A 17,577-nucleotide genomic window follows, 5' to 3' on the forward strand; every position below is an offset into this window, starting at 1 on the left:
CAATTATTTATAATGAGCTATGGAGCCCTATCAGATACGATCAGTTCTGTGTCAAACCAAATTGCTCAGTGGGTTTAGGACTTGTTTTAAGCCAGTGCTTTGAATTCACACATTTAGTCAACTGCATGCAGAGTGGTTTGTTCTGTAGTCGCATATGTTTGCATCAGTGAGGAGACAGAGTGAACATGTTAACTCAGCGTTGTTTTTTGCATTGTTTTTTTGCATCAGGTGCTTACTAAGAAAGATTCTGCTTTATTTTTTGTCATGATTCTTCTATGTCCTGCAGAACCAGACACTTCCTTTTTTTTCATCCTAGGTAGATTTTGATGGCCACATCTGAGCCAAGTAGTAATATTTCTATGCATCTTATTCATTTATTCATTCATGTATATGCCACTTTTCTCCCAACTCTGGATGCATGCAAACAAACAAACAAAAAACCCTGTGTTTTTATATATATACCATTGCCTGGTTTAAGCCTTTGGTATAAGGAGGAACAAAGATATGGATGACCAAGGTGGTGTTGAATATTGAGGTGTGGTGATAGCTCATTGGTAACTCAGTAGTACAATGCAGTTTGCCTTCCATATCTGCAGCTTTGACTTTTGTGGATTTGATTGTTCACAGATTTGATTAATATGTTATCTTTAGGTCCTCTAGCATTATCTTTGCCAGAGGTTGACTATAGAGTCATGCTGGAGGACGTAAAGATTCCTAGAGAAAACACTTCTCTAGGTGTTCGTAGTTCCTTCCTCTATGATCAACTTCTACCAGATATTGGTCATAGAGATGCACTGGACTGGAGGACCTAGAGATTCCTAAAGTGGTGTTCTTGCAGGTCTAAAATAGTGTTTTTATTTGTGGTTTTTCCCCTCCCACTTTCATGTGGGGTTCTGTGCCCTTAACCCCAGCAAATGTGGAGGACCCACTGTATATGGTTTTTATGTAGAAGATTCTACAATCAGTCCTTCACATCTCTAGTTTGTGATCAGAAACAATACCACCAGGTGAGCTTAGAGAGCCATTGTTCATTAGAATTGACAGTTAGGACAAGATAGACAAATAATCTGACCTGATATGAGACAGTTTATTATTTTGAAGACACACATGAATGCTAATGGTTCATTGTATTTCACCAACTAATATTAGTCCCGTTAGTTTTAATGGAAGTCTGACCTGGTTTAAACCACTTTTCTATGGATATGAATATACTTCCAAGTTAATGCTAGAAGCTAGTTGTAGCCTTTGTTGATGATATTACTGGAACTAAAGCAACATACAGCATTAATGATGTAAAAACTGTGATGTGCACTCCATGGTAATCAGGGCTGGGGAAATCCTATTAGCAGCCTGAGGCTAGCAGTTGGACTTTTCCTTTGGCTAGGGGGATGTGAATAAATAGTCCTGCACAAAAAATCTGTTAGATTCAAAAACATCCCCAAAAAGAGAAGAGCTGGCACAGTCTCTGCCATATATTTTCAGAAACCTGGAGTGGGGTGGGAAGAAGAAATCTTTTTCTTTAGCACTTGTAGTATGGCAATGAAGTACTATATATCTGTGCAAAAGGAATCACACCCTTTTCCTCTGCAACATCTTCCATAGATGCTCGGGGTAGGGTGGAGATGGGTGGTTGTTCATTTTGCCATAGCCTGTAAGGGGAGCTGCCTAAAAGAAGCTTAACATCATCCTACTTGTCTGTCTGCCCTTGTCCCAGTTCACTAAATATCCCCACTTTGCTGAAAGAAAAAAAAAGCTTTCATGGTTAAAAATATAATACAGTGATAAGGCTTGTCAGCATGCTATAGAGACAAATTTGAGAAGTTCCTTACTTTTAGGACTTTGAAGACCAGTGTGGTGTAGTGGTTTGAGCACTGGACTACAGCTGAAGAGCAGGATTCAAATCCTCACTTGTGCATAAAAGCCACTGAGTGACCTTGGGCAAGTCACAGTCTGTCAGCCTCAGAGGATAGCAATGGCAAACCTGCCAAGAAAACCCTGTGATAGGTTTGCTTTAGGGTCTCCATAAGTCAAAAATGGCTTGGAGGTACACAACAGCAACAAAAACAACACCTTGGATATGCAGGTCTTGCTGCCTTTTGTGACAAGGCAATATATTTGTAGACTTAGATGTTAATGGTAGTGTTGAAATCATTGTTACCTGATCACAAGATTAATTTCAAGCTCAATTAAAACAGATGTCTAGGGAAAATTCTTGGATACATATTTCTCACTGTGGATCAACATTCTTAAGATATTTAGCTTAATTGTTCTAATCTGCTCATTACTTTTGGAGAAACAAATAACATATATTCTGATTGTTCCCACTTGGGAAACAGATGTACTTTATAATATACTGAACACTGCTTGCTGTGAAGAATAACATGAAAAGTGTATTACTTAAAAAGAAAAAAAAAGAAAGGTATCAAGTCAACAAATTTAACTTTCTCCCAGCATATGCTCTAAAGCCCACCTTACTAGTTACAGTTTGATCAGGTGGCTGTTCCCCTCATACCTTTTCACTGCCCTGATTTGGCAGGGATAGTTCCAATTAATCCTGTCATCCCACTTTTCAGCTATTTTTAAAATGTTCTAATTTCTTTCTCTTCCTTTCTCCACTTACTTCAGTTCCTGCAAACTGAGTTCAGAGTGCAAAAGTGATTGCACTCCCTTGACTCAGCAAGGGGAGAGGACTGAAGGGGCCAGAATCTTGCCCTTCCCTGCAGGGTCTGCAACCTCTCCTAGCTTGTATGTTCTTCCTCATTAATAACTTTTGCCATATTGACCACACTCCAATGTTGCCTGGCCACACATGTCTCAGTTTTCATGGAAGGCATGCCTGTCCATCAATGTATGGGTTGTTGTAGCTTAACTTTGGCTGCCCATGTTTGTGTCTTGAGATAGGCAGAGGATGGCAAAAGAAAGAAAGTATGAATTATATCAAAGAGCAAGACAACAATGATTCTTACAGGTTGCTCTCGATGTGATGAGTCACTCACCTCTCAGTGGACATCACTGGAAAAATACTCTCTTTGTAAACACCCCAAACAGTTCTTAAATTATATTCCAAGTTCTTTTCTTGAATCTTATTCCTTCCTGATATGCTAGACTACAGCTACCATTACACCCATCCAGTGTTGCTTTGCCCTGTGGAAGTTGTGATCATCTGTCGGAAGCATGCCAAGTTAGGGAAGGGCTAAGTACACCACATACTTGTACAATGGACCCTTGTTATACGCTGGGGTTTGGTTACAGGATCCCCCGTGGATAACAAGTCCCATTAAATATGACATAGCAAAATGGCGTCCCTTATAAAAAATGGAAAATGAAGGTTTGATATTTGAAATTTATACCTTTTCTGAACATTTTCAAACCTTGGATGCTTGAATCCATGTATAAAAAATATGTGTATAAGAAGGGCTGACTGTATAAGGGACTGACAAATCTGTTTACTGTAATATATAGCAGAGAAAACCAGTGGATAGTAAAGTCTCTTAGCTCACAGCACTTCTCAAGTGTGTGTATGCATATGCAAGTGAATACCTTTGCCAGTTTGATCATGGTATTTCGAGGTTCAAAGTGAGCCACAAGCCAGTTAGTATTGGCTGATCTGATAGAATAAAACATGCCATATAATGGCATGTCCCATAGATCAAAGTGTTAAAATACCTGAAATAAAAAAAGTTTGAAATTATTTGGGAATCTATGCTTTTCTGACTTTATAGTCCAGTAACATAATTTAATTTCTAAAGTAAAAATGGGACTAGCATGAAAAAGTTAAATTATTTGAGGCTCATTGGGAACAATGGAACAGATTAATTGCAAAACTGCATCCTATTAATTTTTGTGAGACTTAAATCTGACAAACTTTCTTTGGTTTGGGATGTATATCTGCAATTTTATATTTTATTTGTGTCTGTATCTCAAACCTTTCATTCACTTACTCCAACGTATATGTAATAAATTCCTCCCTTTTCAAATGAAATGATTGCTAGTGCGCTGAGAAATGTTTCTTACATCTGTACTGTGAAGATACATTTTTATCAACTTTAATTTGATAAATGGGCATTTTGTGGCTACTTTATAAAACCTGTGTGAGTATATGTAATCTATGAGTCACAGAGACAACATATTGCAATAGATCTAAGTGAACTGAATAATCCAAACAGTTTTTCTCTTCTGTCTGTTTAGTTCTCCCCCCTCCCCCCTTTTTTTGGCATAGATATTCTTTCTGTTTTTGCTTGTGGAGGCTTTGCCTGGAAAGTGACTAATAAATAATTGGAAGAAATAATAAATAAAAGGATTTGGACACCAGTTAGCCAATCTAAAGTAGGCTGCCCATTATGGTTGCCAGGTCAGGATTGCCCCAGGCCTTGAAGTTTCTGGACCAAAACCTGAAACCTAGTGTTGGTCTCTGGTAATGTCATTAAACATTATACATTTATTACTAACACCACAGTTGCTCATAGCTTGTCATTCAAACACAGAAAGAGAGAAAGAGAGAGAAAACACATGTTTTTTCCTGTTTGGAAATTAAGTCAGAAACCTTAGCTAAAAGCGTTGTTCCAAGAGCAAGGTGAAATGAGGGGATTATTCCTTCTCAGCTACTTAAAGAGATAGGCTAAGGAACATTTAACCTAGCCTATTCCTTCTCCACTGATCATTCATTCACTCAGGGGCAAAACAGATGGTGGGTAAGGAGCGGCTTGCTGCTGTCTCTGCTCACTGGGTTGGGAGCATTGCAACTGTTTATCACAACCCCAACCCAGCCTTTTCCCAGCGCAAAAAAGAGCAGCAGAAAGCCGCTCCTTTTTGCACTGGGGAAAGGGTGCATTGGCTGCCACCGTGGTGTTTTTCAGCATTTTTTGGTGCAGCATATGTAAACACTGCGATGCCGAAATGCTGTTGATCCACCGCGCATGCAGTTGGCCATGCAGCTTCCCGGCAGACTGGGAGAGTTCTGCTGTCTGAATGCCATGTCCCCAGTCTGCTGGGAAGACAGCTTTTTTTGACTGTCTGTTTTGCCCCTCAGTCATGCAGAGATCTCACACATTCCCTCCCCTCAATCTCCTCCATCATTTGCTTGCTTGCTCATATGGAGATCTGCAATGTACGCATGGGAGGGATGTGAGAGAGAGTACATGAAATCTCTGAATGAGCAACCAACCCAGGGATGCCAGGAGGAAAGGGAATGTGTTCCATTTACTGAAATAAAAAACAAAGACAACACAGTCCTGATCGGGAGGAGGGGAAGATCAGAGAGGGACAGAGGAAAAGGAGCCACAAAAAAAGTGACATGGGGGGGGGGGGGGGAGAGAAAGACGTAGAGGAAAGGTGTGGCTGGTTAAACCCAATGTCACGTTACTGTGTTTTTGTGTGGAGTTAATGGGGTTGTGGATTCATTGAAGAGCAGGAAAATGCGGTGAGGCTGATTTTTTTTGGTTGGTATAGCCTAATGAAGAGTTCTGGAGAATTTTTTTTCTCAAAACATTAGCAACAGTGCAAATTTGAGGAAGTAATGAACAAGTGTCTGTTACTGCTTTCAAAGAAATAAGGAAAATAAATATTAAAATCAAGGAACATTTTTTTCTGTGATCAAATGAAATGTTGTCTTTTTTAAAAAGCCACCCTCATTCCAAAAGAAGAAAGTATTTAATAGGTGTTTCCATACCCCCAGTGTTCCTCTATCTTTTCCATTGAAAATATTGTTTGGGGATTTCTTAGGGAGAACTCAGTGCTCCCTCCTGGCCATCACACTGGCAATCTAAGAGGTTTATTGTCTCTGTGCCTTCCTTGGCTTCTGAGAAAAAGAGATCTTCTTGGCCACTAAGAAACAGGTAATAGACTACATAGATTTGTCTCATTGTTATTAACTTTATTTATATCGTACCTTTCCCCCCAAAATGAGACTCAAAGCAGTTTCCAAATTACAATATAGTTAAAAACATGCAAAAGATCAACATTAAACCAACGTTGGAGGCAATTTAAAACATGCAATTAAAATAATAAAAAGCAATTTAAAACACAGTAGGAATAAAAATAATACAGCATCCTCTTAAAAGCCCTTTCTTTTAAAACCTTCAAATCCCCAAAGGTTGTTGGAATAAAAAGCCTTTGGCTGCCTCTGCCTTTGACAGAAGGGGACAGTAAGGAATGGATCATTCTAGCTTTCTTTGGAAGGGTGTGCCAGAGCCTAGTGGTAGCCATTGAAATCCACTGTTCCTGTGAAGGTGGTGGGGTTGAGAGAAGGGCCTCTCCTGAAGATCTTAGGGTCTGGGCAGACTCATATATGGAGACTCAGGCTGTGTCTATATGGGCCAGGATATTCTGGCCTTAAGCTGCCCCCCCGTCCCACTCGCCGGTTACCTGGCACTCTGGAGTGACACCAGGGTGTTCCCATGTGTGTCTCCCATGCTACCCATCACAGAGTTGCTGTCTGAGGCTGAAAACAAGGCCACTACAAGGCAACCACCATCAGTCACATATCTGGGTGCCTCAAAAGGAGCTAATGCCTCTGGTTGCAGTGGGTGACACAGTGGGACATGTTGTAAACAGCATTGCTTTGGAGAGCTCAGTATCTTCTGGGAAGACCCGGAAAAACATGTAACTTTTAAAAAAAACATTTTAAGGGTAGTATACCATGAGTTTGTAGCTAACTGGCTATACATCATCTGGATGTTTTGCACCAGAAATGAGGATTGGATCCTGCATTGTCCAAACCAATTGCCTGGAGGATGGGGTGGGTGGGGTAGGACATGTTTTATGCCCTGTGCAGACACATCCTCATTCTGTTATATAACCTAGACCCAAACTATCTTTGAATTGTGCCTGGAAATAAACTGCCAGCCAGTCAAGCTGTTGTAGCAAGGGAGTGGTATGCTCCCTGTAACCAGCCCCACTTAACACCAGCTGAAGTTTCATGAATACTTATCAAAAGCAGATCCATATAGAGCAGGTCACAAGGAACCAAAGGGGATGACATCAGTCATTGTAGTAAAATCGGGCAAGTTCAGGAACAGACATAGTGGGTGCACTGGCTTTAAGGGTGCCAAAGCTCTCCTGGTCATCACAGAACCCTGGCCTCAAAACAGTCCAGGCATACATCTTCAGCTACACATGCTTCCAAAAATACATTTACCAACTAAGGCTCCATATCCAACTAAGGCTGGCATCATAAGTACTAAGATGCAATATGAAAACTGAGCTTCTTAGGAAGTCAGTTCTGCAGCCACTGCCTACAACTAACTGCATTCTGTTGTGCTACTGGAAAATTGTGGCATATACAGAGCTGTTCTGTTTGCCCATCTTTTACTTTGCTGCAGATGGGCAGTTTGCTTGGCCTTAAATAGACTTCTCTGACATAATAACTTTCTTTCTTTTTAATTAATCATCCTTTTCTTTTGAAAGGCACCTAGAACAAGTCAGGACTTGAAATGAGAAAATTATGATGTATGAAACGATGCTGATTCCAGAGGCAGGTGGTTAGGATAACTGGAAAAGGCCATCATCTTCTGCCAGTGAATCTTTTCAAGGTTTTTTGTTTGACTTTTCAAAAGTTTTAATTGGAGCTGCTTTACATTAAATGTGTCACAGTGTCAGGGAAGCATTTTTTGTAAGATCTTATATGACTTAATGGAATTCTACCCTGCAAGGCTTTCATTTTCCAATGACACACAGAAAAGCATATAAAACATTTTACAATATAGAAAGGATCAATCTAAAGTTTTAAAGTGATCATAAAGATATAATAAAGAAAAGAGAGGCAGAAGTTTAGGGGAGAGTTTGTTTGTTTGTTTGTTTGTTTGTTTGCTTGCTTGCTTGCTTGTTTGGTCAGACAAAGTAGAACAATGAGACAGATTGCAACAGAGACCAAATATTATATCCAACTAAGGCTGGTATTATTTTATTGCTTTAAATGGGTGTGGAGAAAAAGCAGATTGGGATGTTGACAACACCCAATCAGAGTGGGCCTAGCAACAGTCAGTGGGAGCTTAGCAAAGAAAACGTGAGGGCTACTCTCAGGAGCGGGTATAAATAGGATGAGTGAGGCATGTGTAAAACGATAGGGAACCAAACCGAAATGGAATTGGTGTGGCTGAGAAAGCCATAAAGTAGCAACAAAGTTTAAAAGCTCAGACTCTAGTCAAAGGTTTTATGTAAAACTGTAACTAGAGGCCACTTATAGAATATAGTAACAGATACTGTAAATCTTTGTACAGTGGACCTTTACCTTATGAGGTGGATCCGTTCTGCCCCCACCCCAACCTGGCATAAGCTGAAAAATGTGTGTTCTAGCCACTTTCAATATAATGGGGCTTGTGCTTGTGGCGCAGCAGAGCACACGCACCATTCGTTCTTTTGTCACACAGCTTCAGTGTAAGCTGTAATTGTTTAAGCAAATAGACACTGTATCAATTCTGAATACCATACATAAGAAAGATACTGTAATCAACCATCTTGTAAATAAAGTTTTCTCTTTTTTTGGTTCAATGAGTGGTCACTTGAGGCATTTTAAGAAACTATAAATAAAATGCTACCAGGAATTAATAATACTTTCATTGCCGAGAACACTCAAAATAGTGAGTTTTCTGTCTCCCTACAGAGTGAGTGGCCCAGAGGCAAAGAAAAGTGTGGGAGTCTCTCGAGTGAGGGATCCGAGTTTGAGCATCTCCTCATGCAATTTGGTGCAAAACAGTGGGGTGAAATAAGAAAAAACTAACCAGGGGATTCAGACTAAAATTTTCACAGGGCTCCCCATTAGTTATTGGTGGGAGCTAGGGAGGTAACTATCACAATTGGGAAAACAGTTTGGGTTTTAGAAGTTAAGAATGTGGGAAATTTGTGTAATACTGAGGTGGTCCTGAATAAGAATCTAATTTCTTAGCCTCAGCTAAATATTCATGTACTTCAGCTTTGATGTCAGAAATGTACTTTTTCAGTAGTGCACCCCTTTTCATAAGAAAGAAAAGGGCAAGACAGGGAAGCTATGTTCTTGACACTATTTTATGAAACCATAGTTAAAACCTGTTTACTCTTATAGCTCTAGGATAGCCATGTGTTCTAGATAGCCAAGTGTTTCATGTGCCCCACTTGAAGCCCTGCCATGTCTACATCTAGTTTAAAGATTAAGAACTATACAAAGGGAGAAAAGGTAATGGTATTCCCCATTGTCAAGGTTGTCAAGTTGTGTCTGACCATGAGGGGGTGCTCATCTCTGTTACTCTGTGATTATGTAGCCAGCATGATTGCATGGAAAGGGAGAACATGGACAAAATTGTTGCTTCCCAATAGATAGCATCAGGGCCCTTTCACATGATAGAGTTATAGCATTTCGATACCACTTTAACTACTATGACAGTTAACTACTTATGGAATTATGGAGTACTTCTCAGCCAGAGAGCTTTAGTGTTTCACCAAACTACAAATCCTAGGATTCCATAGAATGCAGCCATGACATTTACAGTGGAATCATAGGTCCTGTCTGCACTGTTCAGGTAACTTCAGGGCATCCTGGAACATCCTTATATACCTTATATCCTTATACTGTATAATCTTAGCCCTCCATTCTTACACTGGGTGGTTGTTTGCACAGGCATCCCACTGTGCTGCTCAGTGCAGCCATTGCCATGGTGAGTCACTTGCTTCTGAGTTTAGAATGAAACACTTTTGCATTAGTGTTCCTAGTGACAACAGCAGTATATAAACAAGTGATGGAAAGAAAGTGAGACAAGAGCACTCACTGAAAATAGGCTTCTTTTTATTAATTTTTGAATGATAACTGGAAGCTGAGAAGCATCAGAATTATCTTCTGTTTTTATCATTTTGATTGGGATGAAGCCCTCTCCTATGATCTGGGAAAGTGGTGTTGTGAGTTTACATTTCCTCTAGCGGCTAGTCAATTGGTAAATGACAGAGTGACAGAATATGAAATGATGAAAAACCATATTGCATAATTATGTTCATCCTTGATGGTTGTGTGCCATCAACAAATGAACCTAATTTACTAATTTGAGTGGTATTGACAGTATTTGCTCTGGGAATGCCTTTCCCCCATATGTCCCTCTCTAGAAATTAAGATTTTTTTTGGATGAATCTTGCTTTAAGGGTCAGTAATTTAATTTCTTCCTCTTATGCAGTTCTTAAAGATCCAGGAGCCTTGCCAGGAAGAGAAAAAAAAAAGCAACCCTATTCCTTGCTTCTCTCTCCCCATCTAAGTAAATATTTCTCAATGAGTTTGAGTAGCTTTATTTCTGTGCAAAGCAAATCAGTCTAAATCATAGGCTTTGACTGTGTCAAACCAGTTGCAAATCTCCCTGTTCAAACGTGAGGCTCACAAGCACAGTTACAGGGCTTTTGTAAGTTAAATATAATGAATAAGATCTAGTGGTGCCAGCAAAATCTTCCCCTTTCACTCCTGCTACAGCCCTTAGGAGCAGGCTTGGGTTCAGACTATTTGAGAAATGGCATCTCCGCATATGAACCTGCAAGAGCCCTAAGATTGCAGGAGTAGGCTTTCTCTCGGTCCCATCAAGATCACAGGCTCACCTGGTGAGGACATGAGAGAGAGCCTTCTCAGTGGCTGCTCTCACCCTCTGGAATGCCCTTCTTCAAGAGGCTAGGATGGCCCTCTCCCAGCTGGGCTTTCGCCGGCAACTAAAAACATTTTTATTCCGGCAGTTTTTCTGTACATAATGCATAGCAGGGTGCTTTTATGGAGCAAGTGGGTTTTTAGTCTGTTTTTAACTTGTGTAAATTTTATGTGATTTTATATTATATTTTGTGTATATTTTATGTGATTTATATCTATATCTATATCTATTGTTTGAATTCTACAACAGTTTTAAAAGTTTTATCTGTGAGCCACCTTGGGTCCCTCTGGGGAGAAAGGCGGGATATAAGTGAAATAAAATAAATAAATAAATAAACAAATTTTTAGATTGCATTGTGTGGGAAAGGCTAGAGAAGGCTGGAGAAAGTAGGCATACCACTGTTTGTAGAGGAAATTGTGCAATGCTACAGTAGGTGCACAGTTGGATTATGGGGTGAAACAGATGGGGAAAATAAAGCTGCTTCCATGTGCTTTCAGGGGGTACACTTAGACAACGCAGGAGGTGAAAGTGGATGGAAAGCGAAACAAAGCTGCACTCTGGAGATAAAAACTGGAGTAAAAAGAAGCTGGGATACTCCAACTCAAGGCAGAAAATGATTATCTTTGCACCAGCATATAAACAGCTTGGCACTAGTGCAGGGTTGTGGCAAAGCAAAAATGTGATGGCCAATAATGCAGTGGATGTAATTGCTACATACGCAAACCAGGCAGTCCAACAGGGGGACATGAGGTGAAGGTGCTGAAGGGAGCATGTAAAGGGGGGGGGGGGGTTCACCATGACTGCGCTTTGCCACTGGACACAACATTGCACTGTATAGGTAGCGCAATGCATGTGCAACTGTGTGGCTGATTATATGAGTGTGTGTCTAATGGAATGGCATCTGTGCAGGAAGAGGAAAGTAACTGGTGGTTGCTGTTGGTGTGTTTGTTAGATGGTGCACATGCATAGTGGGCAGGTGGCAAAAAATAATAATTGCATGGTAGGGCTTGACACTACACCATGCAGACATCTCATGGGTGTTTGGGCTGCCTTTGATGTGGGTGGTGTGGACACTGGGAGTTCAACCTGCTTTCAGATAAAGGAGGATGGAGCTGCTTTTTCCTGTCCATCTGCTCCAGCCTGTGTCTGACAGCCAAACTTCCTTATTCAACCAATGTATTAATTTTGAAGACTTACCTTTAAAGTAAAGGAATTTGCTCGAGAATGTGGTTGTAATACTCTAAATCAATGTGGGGCATTTCCTCCCATTGTTGTTGCACTCCCACTCTCATCTCAGCCAACCTGTCCACTGATGATAGAAATTGTAGTTCAGCAGCATCTGGGGAGTTACAGCTTCTCCCCTATTCGTATACTGTAAACTTGCTGCATTTCAGAAAGTGTTCACATTTGGAGCCATCTTAATAGCATTTTAAGAATAGTAAACATGGGGTTTCTTCCAAGTTTGGAAAACATGAAAACCAAATGGTGTCATATTCAAAGGCGTACATCTGTTATGGTATCATATTAGTAATATAATATTCAGTTCAAAAGCTGCAGAGTGTTTTGTAATGCTTAGTACATTTGGCAAATGCTACATTAAAGATTTATAAAAGAGTCTATGCATTTTAATTGCTATACAAATAGTCTGTAAAACCAGCCTCTAGACTCTTTTTGGTATTTTAGCAGCTGGCCACGCGAGTGGGTTGTACAAAAGTTTTGCCTGGGCCTGGACTATTTGATTCTGTGCTTGCACCTCCAATTTATGTTATAAATTTGTGTGACATAGAGCCAAACTCTTGGCATTATTGTAGCCCAAACCTAACTCCTATTGTTCTGAATTTGCATAAAGTGAGCTTGGAAGGATTTAAAGCTGAGCATGGGCAGAAAACAGGCAAAAACTGAGCCAGTAAACATCCTGTACTTGCCCCACACACGTGTCCAGGGCTGCTTCTCTTCCTTCACCTGTTTTCTCCAACCAGCTGTTACTTCTGATCTCAGACTAAAGTCACTAGGGTTTCAAAATAGCAATAAGAAACAGTTGAAATTCATGATATGCAAGGTTGATAATGAGGAAGTATCTATTAATATGTTTATGCACTACCTAAATACCAAATGAAAGATTGGTTTTCATCAGCCATTTGTTTCTCAGTAAAATCAAAATACTATCTATGGTCATAAATTACATGAATCACAAATTTCTTTTTGTGTCTTTTTGTGTCTTTTTTTTTTTTTTTTTTTTGCATCTTGTTCAGTTAATATAAAAGGAAAAGCTTCCCAACCCCTAAAGTAGGGGTTGTTTATTGTTAACTGCTGTTGAGTTGACCCCTGGATGAGATATCTTCAATTCCCCATATTCTCCCCTGCTCTAACTCTTGTAGATTCAGGCCTATGACTTCCCTAACTGAGTCTATCCATTTGGTGTGTGGTCATCTTCTTTTTCTATTCCCTTCCACCTTTCTAGCATTATTGTATTTTCAAATGACTCATGCCTTTTCATGATGTGGCCAAAGTATGACAGCTTCATTTTGATAATCTCAGCTTCATTTTGATCATCTTGACTTCCAGGGAGATTTAAGACTTGATCTATTCAAGGACCCATTTGTTTGACTTTTTGGCAGCACTCTTCTCCAGTACTATATCTCAGATTAGTTGGTTTTCTTTTTATCTTCTTTCTTCACTGTACAGCTCTCACGTCCATACATGGTTCTGAAGAATACAATGGTTTGGATGATTCTAACTTTTTATGCTCAGTTGTATAGGTTTACTCTTGTCTTGTCTAGGTCTTTCATAGTTGTCCTTCCCATTCCTAGTTGTCTTCTGATTTCTTGACTGCAGTCTCCTTTCTTGTCAATGTTTGATCCCAGGTATGAGAACTCTTTCACTATTTCTATTTCCTCATTGTCTAGGTAGAAATTATGTAGATCCTTCCTGGTCATTATTTTTGTTTTCTTTATGTTCAGCAGCAAGCCTGCCTTTGCACTTTCTTCTTTGACTTTACTTAGTAATTATTCCAAGTCTATGATGTTTTCGTAGTATTGTGTCATCTGCATATCTTAGATTGCTGGTGTTCCTTCCTCCTGTCATCACTCCTCCTTCTTCTAAGTCAAAACCTCCTCTTCATATGATATTTTCTTTGTACAAGTTGAGTAAGTAAAGTGATAGAATGAAGCCTTTCCTAACCCCCTTGCCAACTGGGAACCATTCTGTTTCTCCTCTTGCCTTAAGTACACATCTTCTAATAAGGGATAGCTGCCAGGCATATAAGAGACATCTCTCATACATGTTGTTGTTTAACTTTATAGATACATGCTGATATGATCAGGATATTTACACATAAGTCCAGGGAGTGACTGGGGCCTGGTCTAGCCACAAAGTACTGTGAATATTCTACAGTGGTGGAATGAGTGTATGCAGGAGTGTTTACATGTGCATGCAAATGCCTTTAATATTTTCCTCACAAGAAGAAAATCATCTCGGAGAAAGAGTTTTTAGCCCAATCTATTTTATCTCTAGGTGCTAGTTCTCCATTTCCAAATATATATGTTTTTCATATAAGGGGGGAAAACATTAAAGATGTTGTATTGCCTCTTGATTAAATAAATACACAAGGTGAACCTGTGCTTTTGAATTAGGGCTGTTCATATAGCTGAGCTGTTTGAAAGTTTGTTCATTTTAGTGTCTTTTAGGCCTGTGCTCTGGTTGGACACATCTTCTGAAGGGGAAGACCTATTGCTGCGACAGTGAATGTTGAAAGGCTGTGAGTCACTGACTTGCTAGAGACAGAGCTAACAGGCAGTAGCATAGAGCCCAGTCTGGCACAGCCAGTCCTGTCATCCCACTTTTCTAGCCATGTCCTATTTTTCCCCCCGTGAAATGTTGAAGGATATGCAATACCTCTATCAAACTGCTGCCACAGTCCCTTTGAACATGTGAACAGGAAATCAGGAACAGCTGGGTTAAATGGGTATTTTACATGGAAGTTTTAGGAGAATGCCAAAGACAAAGATATAGGGACACTGGCAAAGCTGGTATGGGTGATGTAGAACATCTGTGTCACATCTGTTTTTCTTCCTGAGGATGTAGGAAGCTATCCTTGGAAGAAGTATAAACTGGTTGCTTCTTTCTCAAGGGAGAAGGTACAGTATGTACAGGACAACTCTCTAGGGAAGATGAAGAGTTTTCCATTAGAGCAGAACAGACTCTACTGGAACAGCAGGAGAGGAGATGGATATAATGAGGAAGAAGATTATTAGAAGAACGAGGCCAACACTAGGAAGAATGTGATGTGCCAAATCAGGCCTGTCAGGAATTATGCTTTACCTTTGCAAGTACATAGTCAGCTCCACTATCCTCTCATTGGATAGTGATTCTGAACAAGAGGAACAGGTTAACTATGGCAGATCTCAGTAAACATGGACTTTTCAGTTTTGGCATGTCATTTATGGAATTTTGTCCTTAGCAAATTTCACTTGATGCCATCTTTGGTCTAATCTAATCACCATTTCAAACTAGAGAACAGACTGAGATATCAATAGCAGAATAATACATTGTCTCTAACCTAAGTACCATTGATTGAGTGGATCTGCTTTTGCTGAGACTAAGAGTTGGATTTATGTCTTTATTTTATTGTAGGCATCAAGTGATAACCTTTTCATTTGCCAATGAGTTTTAGGGTGCTATTTGGTTATGAGGTTTTATACCAGAATTTTCTCTGGTGTTTTTTTTTTGTTTGTTTTGGGGGGAGGATTTTACTTATGTATTATTATTATTATTATTATTATTATCTTCTTGGAAAGCTATATATGAAGAATAATGTAGCTGCAAAATGGACAAGGCTCTTGTTGTGTAGAAGAGGGGATTTCACTGGGCTTGCCATAAATTGGCAGATGACTTGAAGGCAGGCATGTACACACACACACACACACACACACACACACACAGAGAGAGAGAGAGAGATTCTCATGCTAGACCTGCTGAACATCCTTTTACTTGCATAACTATTATATGTGCAAGATCCCTTTCACCTTTTGCATCTAGCTACTCTATTGAAAAACAGTGTGTGAATAACTGTGTTAAATATATAAATAACTACATGTCATTGTTAATGGCAATGACACGGGGGCATCCATGGATGTGGAGACAACTGCACTGCTCCATTTAACATCAGAACCTCACAGCAGGGTGTCAGTTCTGAATGTCATCTACATTCTATTCAGTGTTTAGAATTACTTCTTATTTTTATAACTGCTATAGAGACAACAAGGCTCCCATGGCACCATGAAGCCTAACAAAAGAAGTACGTAAGATTTCTTGTGTTTGCTGCAATGCACTTACCTTGACTTCTTTTCTAAAAGATTGATTTGAAGATGGTCTCCCTCATCTTGGGGCCTTCCAGATGTGTTAGGAATAAAACAAGACCAGGTAGGAAAATGCCTATTTTAAGAGGCAGGAGAAGTTGTATGGAAATGTATTGACAACTGGGCAGATTCATCCTGTGATGTAGAAAGTAATACTTGTTTGTAACACTGAACCCACATCACAATACAGCAAAACTTCCTAGTCTTAAAAGTAAAAGGGCTGTTTATTTACAGCAGTAAGAAGCAAATGTCTATTACACTCATACATACACACACACACACACACACACACACATCATAGAAATTTGCTTCTTACTGCTGTCAATAAGTAGGTAAGTAAATAAGTAAATCTCATTTAAATTATAAGAGAACATCTGAAATGGAAATAGTTGCAGAACAGTAATATCCAGGCAACACATAATTTTATGTATGTGTTTATTTACAAAATCTGTAATCTCTAATCTGAATATTGAGGAATCCAGATTCATAGAACCTATAGAAAAAAAACTGGGCAGGTTGGCTGGTAGGTTGCCTTTAATATGTTTTTTTAAAGTATGTATGTATGCATGTATATAATTGGTTCACACATCCCTTTTGTAGTCACTTTTGTAGTATTTAATAAATTATATTAGGAAGATATGCTTTAATAGTTTTGTAAGTAAGAATATTCAGTTGTTTGAGTCTGAACTTTGGCCTTTTTTTAAAAAAAGAAAATATGTTTTTCTTTGTCTGCAGAATATCCTCGCTTTAAACCCCCGCAAACAAACTCATGCATCTTTGAATTCAACTGCAGCAAAAAAACATGAAAAAAAGCACTGGAAAAGGAATGTGGATAAAAGCTGCTCAGTAAGTACCACATCTGTTTCTGCTGCCTTTGGAAAAATATTCTATCATGCAAGAGGCTGTATTCTTAATTGAACATAAATTAGGCTTACTGTTAGGCAGAGATTAGAAATATTACTTTTCAGAATACAGCTCAAGAATATATGCCCTCAAAGTGGCTGGAAGCTGCTCTGAGGCCATGCTAACGGGGGGAAAGCTGCCCCAAAAAGGAGCGGATATAATCTACTCCTATTTGTGGTTGGCTTGGGACTGTGTCAGGGCCCATTTGAGAAGCAGGCCATGCAGTCGCCACAGTCTTGGCCCAATTGTGGCTGGAGTGGTCTCTGGCCGCTGCTTCTGGACCATGTGCTTCAGCCTTGAGACTATGCTGAACAGGCCAGTGATGGTGTCATATGGTCTTAACTGGCACCACTCTCCAGCCAGTAGGCAGGGAGGGCAAAAATACGTTCAGCTAAATGATGGGGAGTTCAGTTGGGAGTCAAATATGCTTTCTGAACGACTGGAAATCACTTATAGATCTAGGGTTATTCCAGCTTTCCTCCTGTTGTGACAGTGTGTTTGAAAACCACAGCTTGGAACTTATTCTGTGGAAAATTCATACTTCTTTGCAGATAAAGCAGCATTTTATGTGTAGAAATATTATTTTCTGCATAGAAAATATTTTCTGTTCAGAATACATTGTAGATGTATTGTGTAAAAAAGCATGTTTTCTGCTTATAAAATATTTTTGCCCAGAAGATGCTGTTTTTTGTTCAAAAACAGCCATGTGTAAATTTTGTACAGAATATATC

At 39.5% G+C, this 17,577-nt stretch overlaps 1 protein-coding gene across 3 annotated transcripts in view; it reads left to right on the forward strand.

Annotated features, from left to right (window-relative positions):
• Positions 1-17,577, forward strand: part of DPYD (dihydropyrimidine dehydrogenase) — a 594,441-nt gene that overhangs the window by 31,302 nt on the left and 545,562 nt on the right. For all 3 annotated transcript variants that reach the window (XR_016280498.1, XR_016280499.1, XM_089515658.1), the window contains exon 2: positions 16,679-16,789. Coding sequence is in view for 1 of the 3 variants with exons in the window: in XM_089515658.1 (XP_089371784.1) it covers positions 16,679-16,789 (111 nt within the window). In the remaining 2 variants the exon portion in view is untranslated. The remainder of the gene's footprint in view (positions 1-16,678; positions 16,790-17,577) is intronic.

This window comes from Sceloporus occidentalis, unplaced genomic scaffold (genome assembly GCF_023333645.1).
Source record: "Sceloporus occidentalis isolate IW3139 unplaced genomic scaffold, rSceOcc1.0.p SCAF_3, whole genome shotgun sequence".
Lineage (NCBI taxonomy): Eukaryota > Metazoa > Chordata > Lepidosauria > Squamata > Phrynosomatidae > Sceloporus > Sceloporus occidentalis.